At 46.1% G+C, this 22401-nt stretch overlaps 1 protein-coding gene across 1 annotated transcript in view; it reads left to right on the forward strand.

Annotated features, from left to right (window-relative positions):
• Positions 1 to 21850: 21850 nt before the first annotated feature.
• The window catches only part of BSX (brain specific homeobox), an 8637-nt gene continuing 8086 nt past the window's right edge, over positions 21851 to 22401 (forward strand). Inside the window, exon 1 of the mRNA XM_069948928.1 lies at positions 21851 to 22118. Coding sequence (XP_069805029.1) covers positions 21851 to 22118 — 268 coding nt within the window. The remainder of the gene's footprint in view (positions 22119 to 22401) is intronic.

The following is a 22401-nucleotide window of genomic DNA, read 5'->3' on the forward strand; positions in this document are numbered from 1 at the left end:
CCAGTGCCCTAAGGTCAGTGACCTAAGAATTTCTGTTTTATATCTCATGTCGTGATCTTTTTCTCTTATGGTTTTCTGTGTCTCTGTCTCATTCTGCATCTCCCTTTTTCTCCCCCTCCCTTCTCGTTAGAGTTCTATGGCCAGCTATAACCTGATCTCTCAGTGAACTGGATGGATTTTAGAAGTTATCTGGCTGAACCATTAGTTTATGAGGGAAGGTGGCAATAAAGTGGCCAAATAATATGAGAAGGACACATTATTCTGTAAGATATATTAGAACATCTCTTATACCCACTTGTACGATTCAGTCATGTGTAGTTTGTTGAATGGCTAGTGCCAACATCTGCCAACAATCTAAGAGTAGCTAGTGTATGACATGTATAAAGAGCAGCAGCAAATCCCCATAGAAAAGATATCCCGATCTGGACAGTTCCGGTAATGGACAGAGGTGGCAGCAGACTGAAAAGAATACACCACTTCCTGCAGGACATACAACAGCTGATAAGTGTGGGAATACCTAATATTTTTAAATAGAAGTAAATTACAAATCTATAGAACTTTCTAACACCAGTTGATTTTTAAATCTTTGAATGTTAATTTTGTTCTATAAAGTAATATTCGTAATCTATGAGTGTATTGTCTTATTTTATTAACCCTTTTTGCATTTGTATTATTATCCTGACAATGAGATGGAAATTATTGATCTGAGAGGGTAAAAGTCATTTCCCAGAGTGAACAAGAATAAGTGTTGTATCCCATATAACACACTTCAGTGGATCCGGATAAGTCGGGGGGGGGATCATTGTATTTACTCCATCCTGGGGGCTGCGCACTCCCTGCCGGCGACGCCTGATTAGGAATCAAAAGAACAAGCCGAGTGTGAGACAAAAGACCTGTTATCCGCATCAAGATGTCAATTACACGTCCATCCCCAAGAATTAGCCACACACCGGTCACCCGGACGTCAACAGCAAAAGATTAACCCGCTAATGTCCAGGACAATGCCAGCCTTTATAAAATATATATACAGTATTATAGACATGTGATCTGTATACAGGTGTACAAATAATGTATAGAGCCAAATACTTCAAGGAACTCCCCAGTCACGACACAATCCCTTCTTACAGGATGGAACATCTCCAGATATCAGTGTCCAACTGTTTCCCATGCTGGGTGGAGCTTAGGTGTCACATGACAACTATCACCTGCATAGAGAAGGGAAAATTATAGAAGGGGTGGAGCCTGTTGGCGTTAGGTATTACATGCATGTCAATCACTGATTAGGACCGCCCACTTGACTATTAATTATTGAATGAGCTGAGATATACATGAGTAAAGGACAAGTTATACTATTGAAACTAAATAGGAATCTGTTCTGTAATATGGTGTCAACCCTGTGACCCCCTAAGCTGTAGCAAAACTACAACTACCATCATACCCATCAGCTGAAGCTTTTGCTGTCCAGGCATCAGGGCCGAACTGGGACTTAAAACCAGCCCTGGCAGTCAAACCCCAGCAGCCCACATACCATATCATGGATAGCCTTAAACATGTGAACCCCACCATCAGCACCTAAAAATAATGCTAGTTACATCCTGTCACTCACAGTAGGCGTCTTCTCTGCATGAAGAGACGTCCACTTTTCCTTTTCTTCTCCATCTGGCTCCGGCCATCATGAAGGCTTCTCTGGCCAGGACTCCTCTCCACGGGATCTGCCAGACAGACATTTTAGACTTCTTTCTTCAGCAACACCCTCATCTATACGTCCCCCATATAGAATAGCCCCCCCCCCCCCCGCTGCACATCCCTCTATATAGAATAGCCCCCCTGCATCCCCCTATATAGAATAGTCACCCCTGCGTCCCCTCAGTATAGAATACCCCCCCCCCCGCATCCCTCAATAAAGAATAGCCCCCCCTGCATCCCCCAGTATAGAATAGCCCCCCCTGCGTCCCCCTATATAGAATAGTCACCCCTGCATCCCCTCAGTATAGAATACCCCCCCCCCCGCATCCCTCAATAAAGAATAGCCCCCCTGCATCCCCCCAGTATAGAATAGCCCCCCTGCATCCCCCCATATAGAATAACCCCAGTAGAGCCTCAGACAGTAAGCCACCCCCCTGCATCCCCCATATATAATAGCCCCCCTGCATCTCCCCATATAGAAAAGCCCTCCCCTGCATCCCCATATAGAATAGCCCCCCCTGTGCATCCCCCCATATAGAATAGCCCCCCCCTGCACCCCCCATATAGAATAGCCCCCCCCTGTAGAGCCCCAGACAGCAAGCCATCCCCCCCTGCATCCCCCCATATAAAATAGCCATCCCCCTGCACCCCCCATATAGAATAGCCCTCCTCTAGAGCCCCAGACAGACAGCCATCCCCCCATAAAGAATAGCCCCACTGTAGAGCCCCAGACAGCAAGCCACCCCCCATATAGAATAGCCCCCCTGCATCCCCCCCATATAGAATAGCCCCCCTGTAGAGCCCCAGACAGACAGCCATGCCCCCGCATTCCCCCATATAAAATAGCCCCTCTGTAGAGCCCCAGACAGCCATCCTCCCGCATCCCCCCCATATAGAAGAGCCCCCCCTGCATCCCCCCATATAGAAGAGCCCCCCCCCAGCATCCACCCATATAGGATAGCCCCCCTGTGAATCCCCCCCATATAGGATAGCCTCCCTGTAGAGCCCCAGACAGCCACCCCCCCCTGCATCCCCCATATAGGATAGCCCCCCCTTTAGAGCCCCTGACAGCCATCCCCCCCTGCATCCCCCATATAGGATAGCCCCCCCTTTAGAGCCCCTGACAGCCATCCCCCCCTGCACCCCCCCATATAGGATAGCCCCCCTGTAGAGCCCCAGACAGCCATCCCCCCTGCACCCCCCCCATATAGGATAGCCCCCTGTAGAGCCCCTTAAAGCCATCCCCCCTGCACCCCCCATATAGGATAGCACCCCTGTAAAGCCCCAGACAGCCATCCCCCCTGCACCCCCCATATAGGATAGCCCCCCTGTAGAGCCCCTTACAGCCATCCCCCCTGCACCCCCCCATATAGGATAGCCCCCCTGTAGAGCCCCAGACAGCCATCCCCCCTGCACCCCCCATATAGGATAGCCCCCTGTAGAGCCCCTTACAGCCATCCCCCCTGCATCCCCCATATAGGATAGCCCCTCTGTAAAGCCCCTTACAGCCATCCCCCCTGCACCCCCCATATAGGATAGCCCCCCTGTAGAGCCCCAGACAGCCATCCCCCCCTGCACCCCCCATATAGGATAGCCCCTCTGTAGAGCCCCTTACAGCCATCCCCCCTGCACCCCCCCATATAGGATAGCCCCCCTGTAGAGCCCCTTACAGCCATCCCCCCTGCACCCCCCATATAGGATAGCCCCCTGTAGAGCCCCTTACAGCCATCCCCCCTGCACCCCCCCATATAGGATAGCCCCCCTGTAGATCCCCTGACAGCCATCCTCCTGCACCCCCCCATAGGCCACATGTAAAGGGGTTAAAAGGGCTTTCCTCCCAGGTCCTCAGCGGCGCGTCAGGGAAGTGACGTCACCGCTGGGGGCCTGGCAGAGGAGCCTGCAGACGTGCCTGCGCGCAGCACGTCTGCGACCCCGGGCCGGCCCTGACAACTTCTTCCAGTGGCAAAGACCGGCCCGGGGGGGATCACATGCCACAAGAGTGACTGGCAGGGCCGGGGGCCAATGGCTCGCTGGCTCTGTCAGTCAGAGCGCGGCCGCTGCAGACTGTGAGCGTTCATCTTGAACGCTCACAGTTAAAGGGCCAGGGCACCGTCCCTCTGCAGGGGCTGAATGAATAGAGCAGCGGCCGGCTGCGCTATTCTTGCAGCCACTGCTGAGGGCCGGCGCACATGGTGGCCAGGACCGGCGGCCCCCGGATTGGTAATACTGCATTTGCCCGCTTTGCCAGATTACCAATCCGGGCCTGCCAGGCATGATGGGAATTGTAGTTTTGCAACAGCTGGAGGATTGCAGGTTTGACACCTGTGGTATATAGCATGTCACCTGCAGACTGGAGAGAAACATAGAAGATTGTCAGCAGAAAAAAGACCACTTGCTCCATCTAGTCTGCACTTCTAGTATTTCCCACATTTTCAACAAGACGGACCCACCTGTAAACTGTCAGCTGTCATTCGTGTTCCTAACTGCTGACACTGCTGTTCGAAAAATGAGACACATGATACCTTTCATATATCTGTCTGCACTTCCAGAATGTAGGAAAATGCCTTTAATGTGTTCTCAAGCCCCTCCTTGCTCCCCCTGCCAATCCCTATCCCAGCCAGTCAGAAGCTAAGCCCTACTTCTATGTCCCGCCTCTATGCATAATGTGTATGGAAGCACAGCTAGATATATGTAAGGTACCATGTGTCTCCTTGACCTAACAGCTATCTAACAGGGTAAGCCGTTTGGAACCTGAATTTCAGTCCACAGATTCACTATAAGAACATGGAAGTGACATAGAATTGCAGGATTAGTGGCACGCTTTAAGGCATAGCTGTCTTTTTTAGCTGAGAGGCATTACATTAGCATATGTTTTATTGTCTGTATTGTCTCTCAGAGAGCAGAGCAGTTGTCATCTTAGGGTGGTATTACACGGGGCGATGGGGGCCCGATAATAACTGTAAACAAGCGCAGATCTGCTAGATCGGCGCTCATTTACTGGGCCTATTACACGGCCCGATAATTGTTTAACAAGGGCTGCATGGACATCGTTACCGATGTCCTTGCAGCCCTTGCTTAAACTGTATACATTACCTGTCCATGCTGCAGGGCTCCTCTTGCGCTGTGCCTCTCCCCGGGTCCCGCGCGCTCCAGCTTCAGAGCGGCCTGCCTCAGCTGACAGGCAGTCCCGGCCACTGATTGGCTGAGCGGCCTGTCAGCTAAGACAGGCCGCTCTGAAGCTGCAGCTCGCAGGACCCGGGGAGAAGAACAGCGCAAGAGGAGCCCTGCAGCATGGACAGGTAATGTAAGCACTTTGCAAATTGTCAGCCGCCGGCCACGCACTGCTATTACACGTAGTGATGCGCGGTCGGCACCTGACAATTATAGGTCCAAACCTATATGAACGATCGGCCGATGATCGTTGTCATCAGCTGATCGTTGTGTTTATTACACAGAAGGATAATTGGCTGGATTGGGCCGATTCAGCCAATTATCGTTCCGTGTAATAGTACCCTTACAGCTGCTCCATGCACCTTCTACTACTCCTGGGCCATTTGTAATTTTTCTGGGCTATCACAACTTTCACCTAACAACAAATGATGTAAACAGAAGAGAGCAGAGATGACCTTACTGTGTATAAGGGAGGCAGGGGTAATGGCTGTCAGCAAAACATATGACCACTGTAGGGATCTTCCCGGGGGATGGTGTGTTTGGACACAGTTCACAGCAGACTTGGACTTGTAAAACAACAGCTTGGCGTTTATTTTCAGCATAAACAGTCCATAACAGAAATATAGCAACACTGTGCTTTAAGAACAAAACAAAAAGGTCTTGCCCGTCTGGGCGCTAACTAACAACGCAGGTTACCTCTCTGGCACTTCAGTGGTCAGTTTTGCGGGGTGTGAACAGGCCCCAACAGCTGCTGTCTTCCCAGCTCTCACCAAACAGCATGCAGGCTGTTCACTCCTGGCTGAGAGAGAGAGACCTGTATACTGAGCCCACCTTTTGCCTTCTCAGGCTGATTGGGATCAGAGCTCACCTGATCCCAAAACCCACACTGGATCGAGGGGGAGGGAATGGCAAGTCCCACTACCAAAACCTACCTGCCATTCCATGTAAGTCCAGGCCCGGCAATAATAAATAATAGCTCAGCAGCATAACACTGCTGAGCACAGATGCCTCCTGGACTCACCATCTCACACTATGTATCAACCTGGGTGAGATGTACATCCCCTCGAGCACTTTACCAGTGACATGTCCACATATCCCCCCCCTCTTCTTCAGACCGGAGGGCTGAGCATTTTGTCCCCACAGACAGTGTACCCTAGATAGGGCGTCAGCATTTGCCTGTAATTTCCCTGGCCGGTGTTCCACCATGAAATTAAAGTTTTGGAGGGAAAGAAACCACCTAGTCACCCTCGCGTTTTTCTCCTTGTTTAATTTCATCCATGTTAGGGGGGCATGGTCTGTCACTAACTTAAACCTCCTGCCTAGTAAGTAGTACTTCAGGGATTCTAGGGCCCACTTCACTGCCAGACATTCTCGCTCAACTATGGCGTAGTTTTTCTCGGCCGGGGATAGTTTCCTGCTTAAGTACATCACCGGGTGCTCCTCGCCATTCACGACCTGTGAGAGGACGGCACCTAACCCTGTGTTAGAGGCATCTGTCTGTACCAAAAACTCTCGCCTAAAGTCAGGGGTAACTAGCACAGGCTGTTGGCACAGGGCAGACTTAAGGCTTTGAAAAGCCTTCTCGGCCTCTGGAGTCCATGTCACCATTGCAGACTTTGCACCCTTTGTCAGGTCAGTTAGTGGGGCTGCAACTGAAGCAAAATTCGGCACAAACCTCCGGTAATAGCCCGTAATACCCAGGAAAGCTCTGACCTGTTTCTTTGTGAGGGGTTGAGGCCAATTCTGTATTGCCTCGATTTTATTTAGTTGTGGTTTCACTAACCCCCTCCCAATAACGTAGCCCAAGTATTTGGCCTCCTCTAAGGCTAGTGCACACTTCTCTGCATTGATGGTTAACCCCGCATCACTTATGGCATTTAACACCGCCTGGACCTTACAGAGGTGACTTTCCCAATCCGGGCTAAAAATGACCACATCATCGAGGTAGGCAGCAGAGTAATCACGATGTGGTCGCAGAATCAAGTCCATCAACCTCTGAAAAGTGGCAGGGGCTCCATGTAACCCGAATGGCATCACTACGTATTGGAAGAGCCCATCAGGGGTGGAGAATGCAGTCTTCTCTCTAGCCTCAGGAGTGAGTGGGATCTGCCAGTAGCCCTTAGTGAGATCGAGGGTAGTTATGTACCTGGCATTACCCATCCTTTCTATCAACTCATCTACCCTGGGCATGGGGTAGGCATCGAACTTGGAGATCTCATTTACCTTTCTAAAGTCATTACAGAACCTCCAAGTTCCATTGGGCTTTGGGATTAACACAATCGGGCTGGACCACTCGCTCTGGGACACCTCAATGACTCCTAGGTCAAGCATACGTTTTACCTCAGATGATACCGCCTCCCTCCGTGCTTCTGGTATCCTATAGGGCTTCAGGTTTACTCTGCTTCTAGGCTCAGTTTCAATATGATGACTAATGAGATGCGTACGCCCTGGTAGGTCAGAAAACTTGTCTTTATTTCTCTGCAGGAACTCCTTAGCTTCCTGCTTCTGGGATACTGATAGGGTGTCACCAATCCTGACCGGAGGGATTGGTGGTGACAGATGACCAACAGGCTTTGTCGCCACCAAGGATTCCCTGTCTTTCCAGGGCTTGATCAAGTTTATGTGATAAACTTGGAAAGGCTTCCTTCTACCTGGTTGGTGTACCTTGTAGTTGACCTCACTGATCTTCTCTACAATTTCATAGGGACCCTGCCACTTGGCTAAGAATTTGCTTTCTACCGTGGGAACAAGTATGAGTACCCGGTCACCTGGGCTAAATGTCCTGACTCTTGCAGAACGATTGTAAATTCTGCTTTGGCCCTCTTGCGCCCTCTGGAGGTGTTCCCTTACTAGGGGCATTACAGTGGCTATACGGTCCTGCATTTGTGCTACATGCTCTATAACACTCTTGTATGGGGTGGACTCACTTTCCCATGTCTCTTTCGCTATATCCAACAAACCCCTAGGGTGACGACCATAGACTAATTCGAAGGGAGAGAACCCTGTGGACGCTTGGGGTACTTCCCTAATAGAAAACATCAGGTAAGGTAGTAAGTGATCCCAATCACGACCATCCTTTTCCACCACTTTTTTTAACATATGTTTCAGGGTTTTATTAAACCTCTCCACTAACCCGTCTGTCTGTGGGTGATATACAGAGGTACGTAGGTGTGAGATTTTAAACAGTTTGCATAGCTCTTTCATCACCTTTGACACAAATGGGGTACCTTGGTCAGTCAAGATTTCCTTGGGGATCCCCACCCTGGAAAACATATAAAACAATTCCCGTGCAATTGTTTTAGAGGCAGTGTTTCTTAGGGGTACAGCCTCAGGATAGCGGGTCGCGTAGTCTAACACAACTAGAATGTACTGGTGACCCCTAGCTGACTTTACAATGGGACCCACCAAGTCCATTGCGATCCGGTCAAAAGGTACCTCTATGATGGGGAGTGGGACCAAAGGACTGCGGAAATGCGACACTGGAGCGCTAAGCTGACATGTGGGGCACGACTCACAGTATTTTTTTATGTCAGCATAAATCGCAGGCCAATAAAACCTCTGGAGGACTCTCTCCTGCGTTTTATCTGTCCCCAAGTGGCCCCCAAGGACGTGATTATGGGCCATGTCGAGTACCTGACGCCGGTACGACTTAGGCACCAGGAGCTGTTCCACAACCTCATCATTAATTTTAGTGACTCTATAGTAGAGATCATTAGCCATAGAAAAATGTGGAAACTTTCTCTCAGCTTCTGGTTCCTGAGGTACCCCATTCATAACAGTGACCTGCTCTCTCGCATTTTTGAGAGTGGGGTCCTGTAATTGTGCAGTACCAAAATTATCCCTAGACACCTCTAAGTCTGGAACATTCTGCGCAGTGGGAGGAGCCTCTTCCTCACCAGCCAGGACCTGCAAAGGAAAAGCATCATTTTCATCCTGTACATTTTTATCATTTACCGTGGGTAATGCAATAGACTTAGGGGTCTCCTCACTCCTTTCAGGGGATTGTTGTTTTCCCCATAGAGCCCAGAACAATGGAAAATCACGCCCCAATATCACATTATGCATAAGATTTTTAACCACACCCACTTCATATTGTACAGCGCCTAGTTCAGTCCCGACATTAGCCCGTACTATAGGGTAAACCTTTGTATCACCATGTATGCATACCACACTCATATGTCTTGCTGGCACAAAGTCCCCAGTCACCAGACTGGCATGCACCAGGGTGACAAGGCTTCCTGAGTCCAGCAACGCCTTAACAGGAAAGTTATTTACAGTAATGTTGCAGATTTGCGGTTCAGTCTCTAGTCCAGTGACCGCAACAAAAGACGGTTCCGCAAATAGCGACTGACGCCGGCTAGCGTCACACTCCATGGGCTCAGTGGTAAGAGGGCAATGGGCAGACATATGTCCCGTCTCATGGCATCTCCAGCACTGGATAGGGCCTGGTCTCCTTGGCAGGGAGTCCTTTTTAGGGCCACTTAGCCACCGGGGACCATCACCAGTCTTTTGCCCCTGAGACACCTCCTGAGCGCTCTTCCCTCTATCAGCACCCCTCCACACTCCCCCAATAGATGGAAGTCTCTTACCAGCTGATGGCACAGATCTGGCACTCCGGGGAGGTGACGGTGCTGCAGGAACATCACGGAGGTAGTCCTCAGTCGCCTGGAACCTCTCCACAAGGTTGACAAGTTCGTCGGCACTCTTAGGGTCGCCTTGTCCCACCAAGCGTTGCAGATCAGCAGGAAGTGCACGGAGGTAGCGATCCATCACGACCCTCTCTAGGATCTGGGCAGGAGTAGAAGTGTCTGGCTCCAACCATTTTCTTGCCAGATGAATCAGGTCGTACATCTGGGACCTCGCTGACTTGTCCAGACTGTAGCTCCAGTTGCGGACCCTCCGGGCACGGACAGCAGCAGTAACTCCTAGTCGGGCGAGTATCTCTGCTCTTAGCCGAGCATAGTCCTTGACCTCTTGCTCACTGAGGTCATAGTAGGCCTTTTGAGGTTCGCCTGTTAAATAGGGCGCAATCACTTCTGCCCATTCAGTGGAGGGTAGCTTTTCTCGCTCAGCCACACGCTCAAAGACAGTTAAGTAGGCCTCAACATCGTCATCAGCAGTCATCTTTTGCAGCGCACGCTGCACAGCTCTTCTTACAGACAAAGTCTCTGGCGCGGCTGCTGCCACCAGCTGGGGATTAGCACCTGCAGACGCCTCTTGCTTTGCTATCAGGTGCTCAATAAGTCTCTGTTGTTGAGCCATTGCTTGCTGATGTGCAGCCATTGTCTGTTCATGGCGCAGGTTAGCGTCTGTCAGAGCCTGTTGTTGCTGCCTATTAGCCTGTTCATGGCGCAGGTTAGCGGCCTCCTGATCCTGTTTAGCGGCTGCCTGAGCCTGTTGTTGTGCGGCCAATGCCTGTTGCTGTTGCAGACTCACTTGCATTAACTGCTTCATCATCTCCTCCATGTTGCTTGTCTGTTTTTGGAGTGAAGCAGCAGCCTTCACCCAGGACATATGCCGCTGTAGCCAAGTTGATGCACACCGTTGCCCCTAGCAACCCTTTTGCCCGCTCCGCAGCACCAATTGTAGGGATCTTCCCGGGGGATGGTGTGTTTGGACACAGTTCACAGCAGACTTGGACTTGTAAAACAACAGCTTGGCGTTTATTTTCAGCATAAACAGTCCATAACAGAAATATAGCAACACTGTGCTTTAAGAACAAAACAAAAAGGTCTTGCCCGTCTGGGCGCTAACTAACAACGCAGGTTACCTCTCTGGCACTTCAGTGGTCAGTTTTGCGGGGTGTGAACAGGCCCCAACAGCTGCTGTCTTCCCAGCTCTCACCAAACAGCATGCAGGCTGTTCACTCCTGGCTGAGAGAGAGAGACCTGTATACTGAGCCCACCTTTTGCCTTCTCAGGCTGATTGGGATCAGAGCTCACCTGATCCCAAAACCCACACTGGATCGAGGGGGAGGGAATGGCAAGTCCCACTACCAAAACCTACCTGCCATTCCATGTAAGTCCAGGCCCGGCAATAATAAATAATAGCTCAGCAGCATAACACTGCTGAGCACAGATGCCTCCTGGACTCACCATCTCACACTATGTATCAACCTGGGTGAGATGTACATCCCCTCGAGCACTTTACCAGTGACATGTCCACACCACCTATAGACGTAATAACTGGTGAGGCTGCAGTCTTGGCTTCCCTGTCTCCATCTAACCTTACAACCCTGTCAAACCTGTGGCATTATATCAAGTGCTGAACCATATAGCAGTGGTGCTGCCCCCTACCTGCAGGATGGTATCATGCAGGTGGAAGGTCCAGTAGGGAGCTGCCTAAATATCTATTAGGACAGCATCTGCAGAAATCAGTGGTGCTCACAAAACCCCAGGATCTAGACTGTCAACTGAGCAAGCATTTTAGCCCAGATGTTCTAGAGGAGGACAGAGAAGCCGTAGGGGAAAGAAGAGTCTGGAGGAGGAGACACAGGAGTTTAAAGGGGACCTGTCCTTATACCTTCTATATAATAAAAATGGTTTAAAGCATTTTTGCAATTTACATTCATTATTTATTTTTTATTTTTCTGTTATCATACTTTAAAGAAAAGCTGTACTTACTTGTAACCAGGTTCATTCTCCTGAAAGCTGCTATATAACAGCTGTACTTACTGTATCCATGTCCAGTCTCGTGAAGGCTGCTATATAACAGCTATACTTACTGTATCCAGATCCAGTCTCCTGAACACTGCTATATAACAGCTATACTTACTTGTATCCAGGTTCAGTCTCCTGAAGGCTGCTATATAACAGCTATACCTTTTGTGTCCAGGTCCAGTCTCCTTAAGGCTGCTATATAACAGCTATACCTTTTGTGCCCAGGTCCAGTCTCCTGAAGGCTGCTATATAACAGCTATACCTTTTGTGTCCAGGTTCAGTCTCCTTAAGGCTGCTATATAACAGCTATACCTTTTGTGCCCAGGTCCAGTCTCCTGAAGGCTGCTATATAACAGCTATACTTACTGTATCCAGGTCCAGTCTCCTGAAGGCTGCTATATAACAGCTATACTTACTGTATCCAGGTCCAGTCTCCTGAAGGTTGCTATATAACAGCTATACTTACTTGTATCCAGGTTCAGTCTCCTGAAGGTTGCTATATAACAGCTATACCTTTTGTGTTCAGGTCCAGTCTCCCAAAGGCAGCTATATAACAGCTATACTTACTTGTATTTAAGTCCAGTCTCCTGAAGGCTGCTATATAACAGCTATACTTACTTGTATTTAAGTCCAGTCTCCTGAAGGCAGCTATATAACAGCTATGCTTACTGTATCCAGGTCCAGTCTCCTGAAGGCAGCTATATAACAGCTATACTTACTGTATCCAGGTCCAGTCTCCTGAAGGCAGCTATATAACAGCTATACTTACTGTATCCAGGTCCAGTCTCCTAGAGGCAGCTATATAACAGCTATACTTACTGTATCCAGGTCCAGTCTCCTGAGGGAGGGCTGCTATATAACAGCTATACTTACTGTATCCAGGTCCAGTCTCCTGAAGGCTGCTATATAACAGCTATACTTACTTGTATCCAGGTCCAGTCTCATGAAAGCAGATTTATAGTCTGGGGCTGGTTGAAAAAAATGAGACCAGACGAAAGCCAGCACAGAGCTTCCTGTCTCAATGTGTCATCAATTACATGACTGCCTTCTCTGTGAGCGCAGATGACTGAGATTTCATGCATTTGGTCTCTTTTTTTCAACCAGCACAAGAATAAAAAGCTTCAGGAGACTGGACCTGGATACAGGTAAGTATAGCTTTGTTATAAAACATGAGAACTAAAAAATGATTAATAATAATGAATGTAAATTGCAAACTTGCTTTATATCACATTCCTTGCTGGTTTAGATTTTGAAAGTTATAAGGACAGTGACCATTTAAAGAGGACAAGAGGGTTCTAGAGAGGGACAAAGGAGTCTGGAGAAAACACAGGAGTCTGGATGACAGGGGAGTTTGGAGATGATAAATAGTCCAGAATGGAACAAAGGAGTCTGGAGGGGAAAAAGTACTCTAAGGCCACATTCACACACCTGTAGTGCAGCCCGTGACCGCTTTACGGAGCACTACATTGTATTTCATTCACCCTAGCGATCCGTGACACAAAAAACGGTCCGCATTACAACATGTCAAGATTTTTGGTGGCACGGATCACGGCCCCCTATACATGTAAAGACGTGTGAATGGGGCCATTGGAAAACATTGGTTTCATGTTCTGTCCACAATTGGGTGCCTGCAATTGCAGACAGAACAAAGGATGTGTGAATTAGGACTGAAGGAGGGAAGAGTAGTCAGGAGGGGACACAGTTGTCTAGAGGGGGACGTATGTGTCTGGAGGGATGGAGGGGCCTGAAGGGGAACATAGGAGTCTGAAGAAGGATAAAGGCGTCTGTACAGGACAGAAGGGTCTGATAGGAACAGAGAGGTCTAAAGGTACAGAGGAGTCTGGAGGGGACAGAAGAGTCTGGAGGGGACAGAGAGCTAAAGGGAAAGAGGAGTCTGGAGGAGACAGAAGAGTCTGGAGGGTACAGAGAGAGCTAAAGGTACAGAGAAGTCTGGAGGAGACAGAAGAGTCTGGAGGGTACAGAGGGAGCTAAAAGTACAGAGGAGTCTGGAGGAGACAGAAGAGTCTGGAGGGTACAGAGAGAGCTAAAGGTACAGAGAAGTCTGGAGGAGACAGAAGAGTCTGGAGGGTACAGAGGGAGCTAAAAGTACAGAGGAGTCTGGAGGAGACAGAAGAGTCTGGAGGGTACAGAGAGAGCTAAAGGTACAGAGGAGTCTGAAAAAGACAGAAGAGTCTGGAGGGTACAGAGGGAGCTAAAGGTATAGAGGAGTCTGAAGGAGACAGCAGAGTCTGGAGGGTCAGAGAGAGCTAAAGGTACAGAGAAGTCTGGAGGAGACAACTAAGGAGTCTGTAGAAGGATAAAGACGTGTGTACAGGACAGAAGGGTCTGATAGGAACAGAGAGGTCTAAAGATACAGAGGAGTCTGGAGGGGACAGAAGAGTCTGGAGGGTACAGAGGGAGTTAAAGGTACAGAGAAGTCTGGAAGAGACAGAAGAGTCTGGAGGGTACAGAGGGAGCTAAAGGTACAGAGGAGTCTGGAGGAGACAGAAGAGTCTGGAGGGTACAGAGGGATCTAAAGGTACAGAGAAGTCTGGAGGAGACAGAAGAGTCTGGAGGGTACAGAGGAAGCTAAAGGTACAGAGAAGTCTGGAGGAGACAGAGAAGTATGGAGAAGAAAGAAGGATTCCAATGGGACAGAGGAGTCTGGAGGGGCAGAGAGGCTTTTTCCCTTCACAAAATAATTTAGTGTTCATCCCCTTGGTGCCATACCCCATCTTGTGCCTAACAAAGTGAGATACTTGATCCAGAACCAGCCATCTATCTGCGGCCCATCATCAAAGGAAGCAAATTCATGATCCCCCCCCCATGTGCCTGAACCCCCCCATGTGCCTGATCCCTCTCCCCATGTGCCTGATCTCCCCCTCCCCATGTGCCTGATCTCCCCCCCCCCATGCGCCTGATCCCCCCCAATGTGCCTGATCCCCCCATGTGCCTGATCTCCCCCTCCCCATGTGCCTGATCTCCCCCTTCCCATGTGCCTGATCCCCTCCATGTGTCTGATCCCCCCCAATGTGCCTGATCCTCCCATGTGCCTGATCCCCCAATGTGCCTGATCCCCCCAATGTGCCTGATCCCCCATGTGCCTGATCCCCCATGTGCCTGATCCCCCTCCTACCCTGACATGTACTAGATGTTTCTGTCTTTATACAATATATCCATAGAGAATGTGATACAAGAATAAATGATTTATTTCAGACCTGCAAATAAGGAGGGGGGGGGCTGTGAGTGTGAGGGGGGGCTGTGAGTGTGAGGGGGGGGGGGTCCATAGAGACTTGTGACTCTTGTTTTACATAGAATGATTGGAGTTTTCCTCCCGTGGATTGTGTGACAGTGAGATTAATCCACTTTGTGCGGCCGTGGAGGAGAATGCCCTGAGCGCGGGCGCGTTCATTAGCGGCTGATTGCCTGGTGTGTACAGCGCCCAGCTCATACATATGGAGGACATGGCGGCCAGAGCCGCAGCCACCGCCGCCGCCCCCTCCATCCTCTCTAATTGATTGTGATAATGCAGAAGCCGCCGCCGCCACCGCCCGGGCACCGGGACTGGCACTGCCCTCCCCTAATCATCTAATCGCATGGCTGGCAGCGGTCCTGCAGCGTTACCGCACTCATCGGAGATAAACGCGGCGGTAATAAGGCGCAGCCGCACTCCCGTAATTACAGCAATTTGCGGCCGGGAATTAGTCGCTTCTGATGTCGGATATGGCGCTAATTTCATCAAATTGACTGGAGGGAAAAGGTTTTACATATAATAGCGACAAATAGAAAGGATCCGGGGAGGAAAGCGGCGGAAATTAACCCGGAGGAACCGAATAATACCGGAGAAATACATGTATCACTATACAGGGAGATCTATATACCCCAGATATATACAGGGAGATATATACAGGGAGATATATATACCCCAGATATATACAGGAAGATATATACAGGGAGATCTATATACCCCAGATATATACAGGGAGATATATACAGGGAGATCTATATACCCCAGATATATGCAGGGAGATATATACCTCATACATATACAGGGAAATGTTCAGGGAGATATATATACCCCAGATATATACAGGGAGATCTATATACCCCAGTACTAAGCAGATCTAATATATAAAGGGAGAAAATACAGTGAGATCTATATACCCAAGAAGATATATACAGGGAGATATATACGGCTCTCATCTATATTATATAATGTACAGGGAGATCGATATACCCCATACTAAGCAGATCTCACATATACAGGAAACACATATAATGTACAGTGATATATATACCCCATACTGAGCAGATCTCACATATACAGAGATCACATGTATGAGGCATCTATATTATATAATATACAGTGACATCTACACCCCATACTGAGCCTCTATATTATATAATGTACAGTGATATATATGCCCCATACTGAGCCTCTATATTATATAATGTACAGTGATATATATGCCCCATACTGAGCCTCTATATTATATAATGTACAGTGATATATATGCCCCATACTTAGCAGATGTCACATATACAGGGATCACATGTATAAAGAAGCATCTATATTATATAATATACAGTGATATATATCTCCTATACTGAGCAGATCTCATGGATCGCATGTACAAATTTATTTAAAATCTATACTGTTCAGTGAGATCACAGGTATGAAGGGTCTGTATTACATAATGTACAGAGAGATCTATAAGTCCCAGAACGAATAGACCTCACGTACAGGGATGACATATATACAGATATATATATATATATATATATATATATATATATATATATATATATATATTATACTTGTAGATTTACCGTACTCTCCATGCCACATAGACATTGTATCCTATGATATAATTTATATATACCGTACAGTACACATGTATCCATACACTTCTCATATTTCTTTATGATCTGTAAAATATAAGCCCAAAACGAAATATATGTTATGCATTGGAATCATATAACTAGCAATAGTCTATAACATGTAATGTATATGGAGACTATAGACCCCCTACTATGGATATACCTGGGGGTATTATAGTTGTGTACAATATGCAAGAAAGATGGATCTCATGTATGTAACATGTATAGGGTATTATACAAAAAACTATATATATATATATATATATATATATATATATATATATATATATATATATTAAAGTACTAAAAATGTCAGCGGTGTAGTAGTTACACTGGATGATATTTCTTTGTCTTGTGTTTCTCTATGTTTCTATGTTTGTGTGTTTGTGTTTCTAAATATATATATATATATATATATATATATATATATTAATTAGACGGTGTAGCAACCTATATATGCAGCGATCACATGCACTTATTATATTGTATGAGACCAGATAATATATGGGATTATTAAAGATTATTACACCACTCTCCTGCCTCATCCTCCTGTATTCTCCTCCTCACTCCCTGCAGCCAGGTCTCTGCTGGAGGCTGCGGGACAAGAAAGGAGAATGGGGATTATACACCATCCATTATACAGCAGACATTATATACCATCCATTATACACCATCCATTATACAGCAGACATTATACACAATCCATTACACAGCAGACATTATACACCATCCATTATACAGCAGACATTATACACCATCTATTATACAGCAGACATTATATACCATCCATTATACACCATACATTATACAGCAGACAATATACACCATCCATTAAACACCATCCATTATACAGCAGACACTATACACCATCTATTATACAGCAGACACTATACACCATCTATTATACACCATCCATTATACAGCAGACATTATACACCATCTATTATACAGCAGACATTATATACCATCCATTATACACCATCCATTATACAGCAGACATTATACACAATCCATTACACAGCAGACATTATACACCATCCATTATACAGCAGACATTATACACCATCTATTATACAGCAGACATTATATACCATCCATTATACACCATACATTATACAGCAGACAATATACACCATCCATTAAACACCATCCATTATACAGCAGACACTATACACCATCTATTATACAGCAGACACTATACACCATCTATTATACACCATCCATTATACAGCAGACATTATACACCATCCATTATACAGCAGACATTATACACCATCCATTATACAGCAGACACTATACACCATCTATTATACACCATCCATTATACACCATCCATTATACAGCAGACATTATACACAATCCATTATACAGCAGATATTATACACCATCCATTATACAGCAGACATTATACAGCAGACATTATATACCATCCATTATACACCATCCATTATACAGCAGACATTATACACAATCCATTATACAGCAGATATTATACACCATCCATTATACAGCAGACATTATACAGCAGACATTATATACCATCCATTATACACCATCCATTATACAGCAGACATTATACAGCAGACATTATACACCATCCATTATACAGCAGACATTATATACCATCCATTATACACCAACTATTATACAGCAGACATTATATACCATCCATTATATACCAGACATTATACAGCAGACATTATACAGCATATATATAGGGTTACCTGCCGATCAGGTCGAATGATAGAGAGCCATCCTGCAGTGTATACAGACACAGACGAAGCTTGTCGTTAGTTACAACTCATGGAGAGATCACTCACTCACCTGCGGTTTTACATAGGACTGCAGATACAGAAGCTGCATGGACTTCAGTGACTGGTCGGAGATATCTGCACTGTATCGTTGGTGGAGCTGAGCTATACATTATACATCACCTATAGACTCTATAGAGGGGAGTCCATGTGTATATCAGAAAGCCAGTGCCATGATTACGACTATACAGATACACGTGTGTGGAGATAAGAGAGGTGTATATGAGAGACTAATGGATACCTATAGATAGATCTGATTGTTACCATGTACATCGCATCTGTGTGTATGTGTGTATATATATATATATATATATATATATATATTTATATATATATATATATATATATCACAACAACAACAACATGGTAGTAGTAGTAATAATAGTAATAATAACAACAATAATACAGCATACACATGCCCACCATAGTCACTTACCTATATACAGACAGATGCAGGAAACACTTAAAGCAATGGACATATACTCCATAAATACAGGTATATACATTTACACCATATGAATATATACATATCCTCCATACTTCTATATATTTACTTACATTTATTAATAATAATATCAATCATCATAACAATCCTTCATACTCATATACGAATAATAATAATAATAATTCATACATATAAACAAATGCATAGATACACAACCTCACGATATATGTAGACACACAAATAGATACATTTACACAATACATGTTGGTTGAGATATATATATATATAGATAGATAGATATTCCTACCTAGAGATATAATGATTTTTCCATTTACAGATTATGGCGCCTTATAAATATAGATACAGATATGTAGATGTATGAGCTGTATACACACAGCTATAGATACAGACCCCTATATGTAGATGTATACATATTCTCCATATATTCTCCGTATATTCTCGTATAGTCACATCTTCTATACATAGAGATACAGACAGAATGAGAGATAACTAGTCCTGTATACAGGATACATGTGATGGATACACATATTCCGTATATCTACACACCTATACATATATGTAAATTTAAACTCCGTACATAAAAACGCATTTGCTCCATACATCTTTAGTGTAGATAGTCTATACTTATAATAACTCATCCTCCATACATATACACATATAGCCTATACATATAGTAAACCATCCTCCATACATATACACATATAGCCTATACATATAGTAAACCATCCTCCATACATATACACATATAGCCTATACATATAGTAAACCATCCTCCATACATATACACATATAGCCTATACATATAGTAAACCATCCTCCATACATATACAGATATACATATAGTAACCCATCCTCCATACATATAGATACAGATATACATATAGTAAACCATCCTCCATACATATACAGATATAGCCTATACATATAGTAACCCATCCTCCATACATATACATATATATATATAGTAACCCATCCTCCATACATATAGATACAGATATACATATAGTAACCCATCCTCCATACATATAGATACAGATATACATATAGTAACCCATCCTCCATACATATAGATACAGATATACATATAGTAACCCATCCTCCATACATATAGATATAGATATACATATAGTAACCCATCCTCCATGTATATAGATACAGATATACATATAGTAACCCATCCTCCATACATATACAGATATACATATAGTAACCCATCCTCCATACATATACAGATATACATATAGTAACCCATCCTCCATACATATACATATATATATATATATATATAGTAACCCATCCTCCATACATATAGATACAGATATACATATAGTAACCCATCCTACATACATATAGATACAGATATACATATAGTAACCCATCCTCCATACATATACAGATATACATATAGTAACCCATCCTCCATACATATACAGATATACATATAGTAACCCATCCTCCATACATATACAGATATACATATAGTAACCCATCCTCCATGTATATAGATACAGATATACATATAATAACCCATCCTCCATACATATACAGATATACATATAGTAACCCATGCTCCATAGATATACAGATATACATATAGTAACCCATCCTCCATGTATATAGATACAGATATACATATAATAACCCATCCTCCATACATATACAGGTATATATATAGTAACCCATCCTCCATGTATATAGATACAGATATACATATAATAACCCATCCTCCATACATATACAGGTATATATATAGTAACCCATCCTCCATACATACATATACAGATATACATATAGTAACCCATCCTCCATACATATAGATACAGATATACATATAGTAACCCATCCTCCATACATATAGATACAGATATACATATAGTAACCCATCCTCCATGTATATAGATACAGATATACATATAGTAACCCATGCTCCATACATATACAGATATACATATAGTATACATATACAGATATATATACATATAGTAACCCATCCTCCATACATATACAGATATACATATAGTAACCCATGCTCCATACATATACAGATATACATATAGTATACATATACAGATATACATATAGTATACATATACAGATATATATATACATATAGTAACCCATCCTCCATACATATAGATACAGGTTGCAGACAGTAAGAAAGATGTCGCAGTTACTTTGGATCTTGTCGCACATTCCTGAGTTTCCTGTTTATTTCTGGCATTTTGCGCCATTTCCAGGCGGCGATTATCGGCAGCTGAAGGCGATAATCGGTTCTCATGATATAATATAGAGGCGATTAGTGCGGCGGCGGCGGCTTCAGCACCTCGGTCAGCGGCAGCACGTGTAATGTCTATGGAGGGCTGCGCCCCCTCCGCCCCTGCGCCTCATTGGCTCTCAGGAGACCCCTCCGGTGTCCTCCTCATCCCCACCCTCCTCATCCTCATCTTCCTCCTCTGCCGAGCGCTAGCTGCAGATGCTGGAGCCCATTGCTGGGACCTCCAGTGCACCATCTTCCTCTGCTCTCCTGGATTCTGGTAGAGACCACCTGGAGCTGGGACCCCATCACCCAACACTGCCAATCCTCATCATCCTCCTCACACTAATCCCCATCATCCTTCCCCCATAATCCTGTGCTGAGTCCTGGACCCCAACCTGCAGACCATTGCTGGTGCCTCCAGTGTCCTTAGCCTCCTGTGCTGAGTGTGGGACCCCAGCAGCCTCCCCAGGACCCCCAGCAGCCTCCCAGGACCCCAACAGCCTCCCCAGGACCCCCAGCAGCCTCCCCAGGACCCCCACAGCCTCCCCAGGACCCCCACAGCCTCCCCAGGACCCCCATCAGTCTCCCCAGGACCCCCCACAGCCTCCCCAGGACCCCAGCAGCCTCCCCAGGACCCCCCACAGCCTCCCCAGGACCCCAACAGCCTCCCCAGGACCCCCAGCAGCCTCCCCAGGACCCCTACAGCCTCCCCAGGACCCCAGCAGCCTCCCCAGGACCCCTATCAGTCTCCCCAGGACCCCCAGCAGCCTCCCCAGGACCCCCACAGCCTCCCCAGGACCCCCATCAGCCTCCCCAGGACCCCCAGCAGCCTCCCCAGGACCCCCAGCAGCCTCCCCAGGACCCCCACAGCCTCCCCAGGACCCCATCAGCCTGCTCAGGACCCCCAGCAGCTGGCACCATGAATTTAAACTTCACCTCCCCAGTGCATCAGGTGTCCACCCAGAGACCCACCTCATTCTTCATAGAGGACATCTTACTGCACAAGCCCAAACCCCTGCGAGAGGCCACAGGTAGCAGCAGCCACTTCAGCGCCAACACCTTCGCCTCCAGGCTGCCCCTGCTGGACTATGGCTACCCCCTGATGCCAACCCCGACCATCCTGGCACCGCACCCCCACCACCCACTGCACAAACCCGACCACCACCCCTTCTTCCTGGCCACCTCAGGTGAGTGCGACCACTCAGGACCACAGACTGGTGTATGAGGGAGAGAAACAACCCGATCATACTGCACACTGTGGTGGTTGTTGTTATTAATAATAATTGTTATGTATTTGTTTGTTTGTTTGTTTGTTTGATATTATTGTTTATTGTCAGTGTGAATTTTATTTCCGTAAATCACAGAACTAGAAATTACCGGAATCACCGAACAATAGAAATGTAACATTCACAGCCCGCAAATTATATCTCTATAGTCTATATCTATCTATCTATCTATCTATCTATCTAT

Source organism: Dendropsophus ebraccatus, chromosome 12 (genome assembly GCF_027789765.1).
Source record: "Dendropsophus ebraccatus isolate aDenEbr1 chromosome 12, aDenEbr1.pat, whole genome shotgun sequence".
Lineage (NCBI taxonomy): Eukaryota > Metazoa > Chordata > Amphibia > Anura > Hylidae > Dendropsophus > Dendropsophus ebraccatus.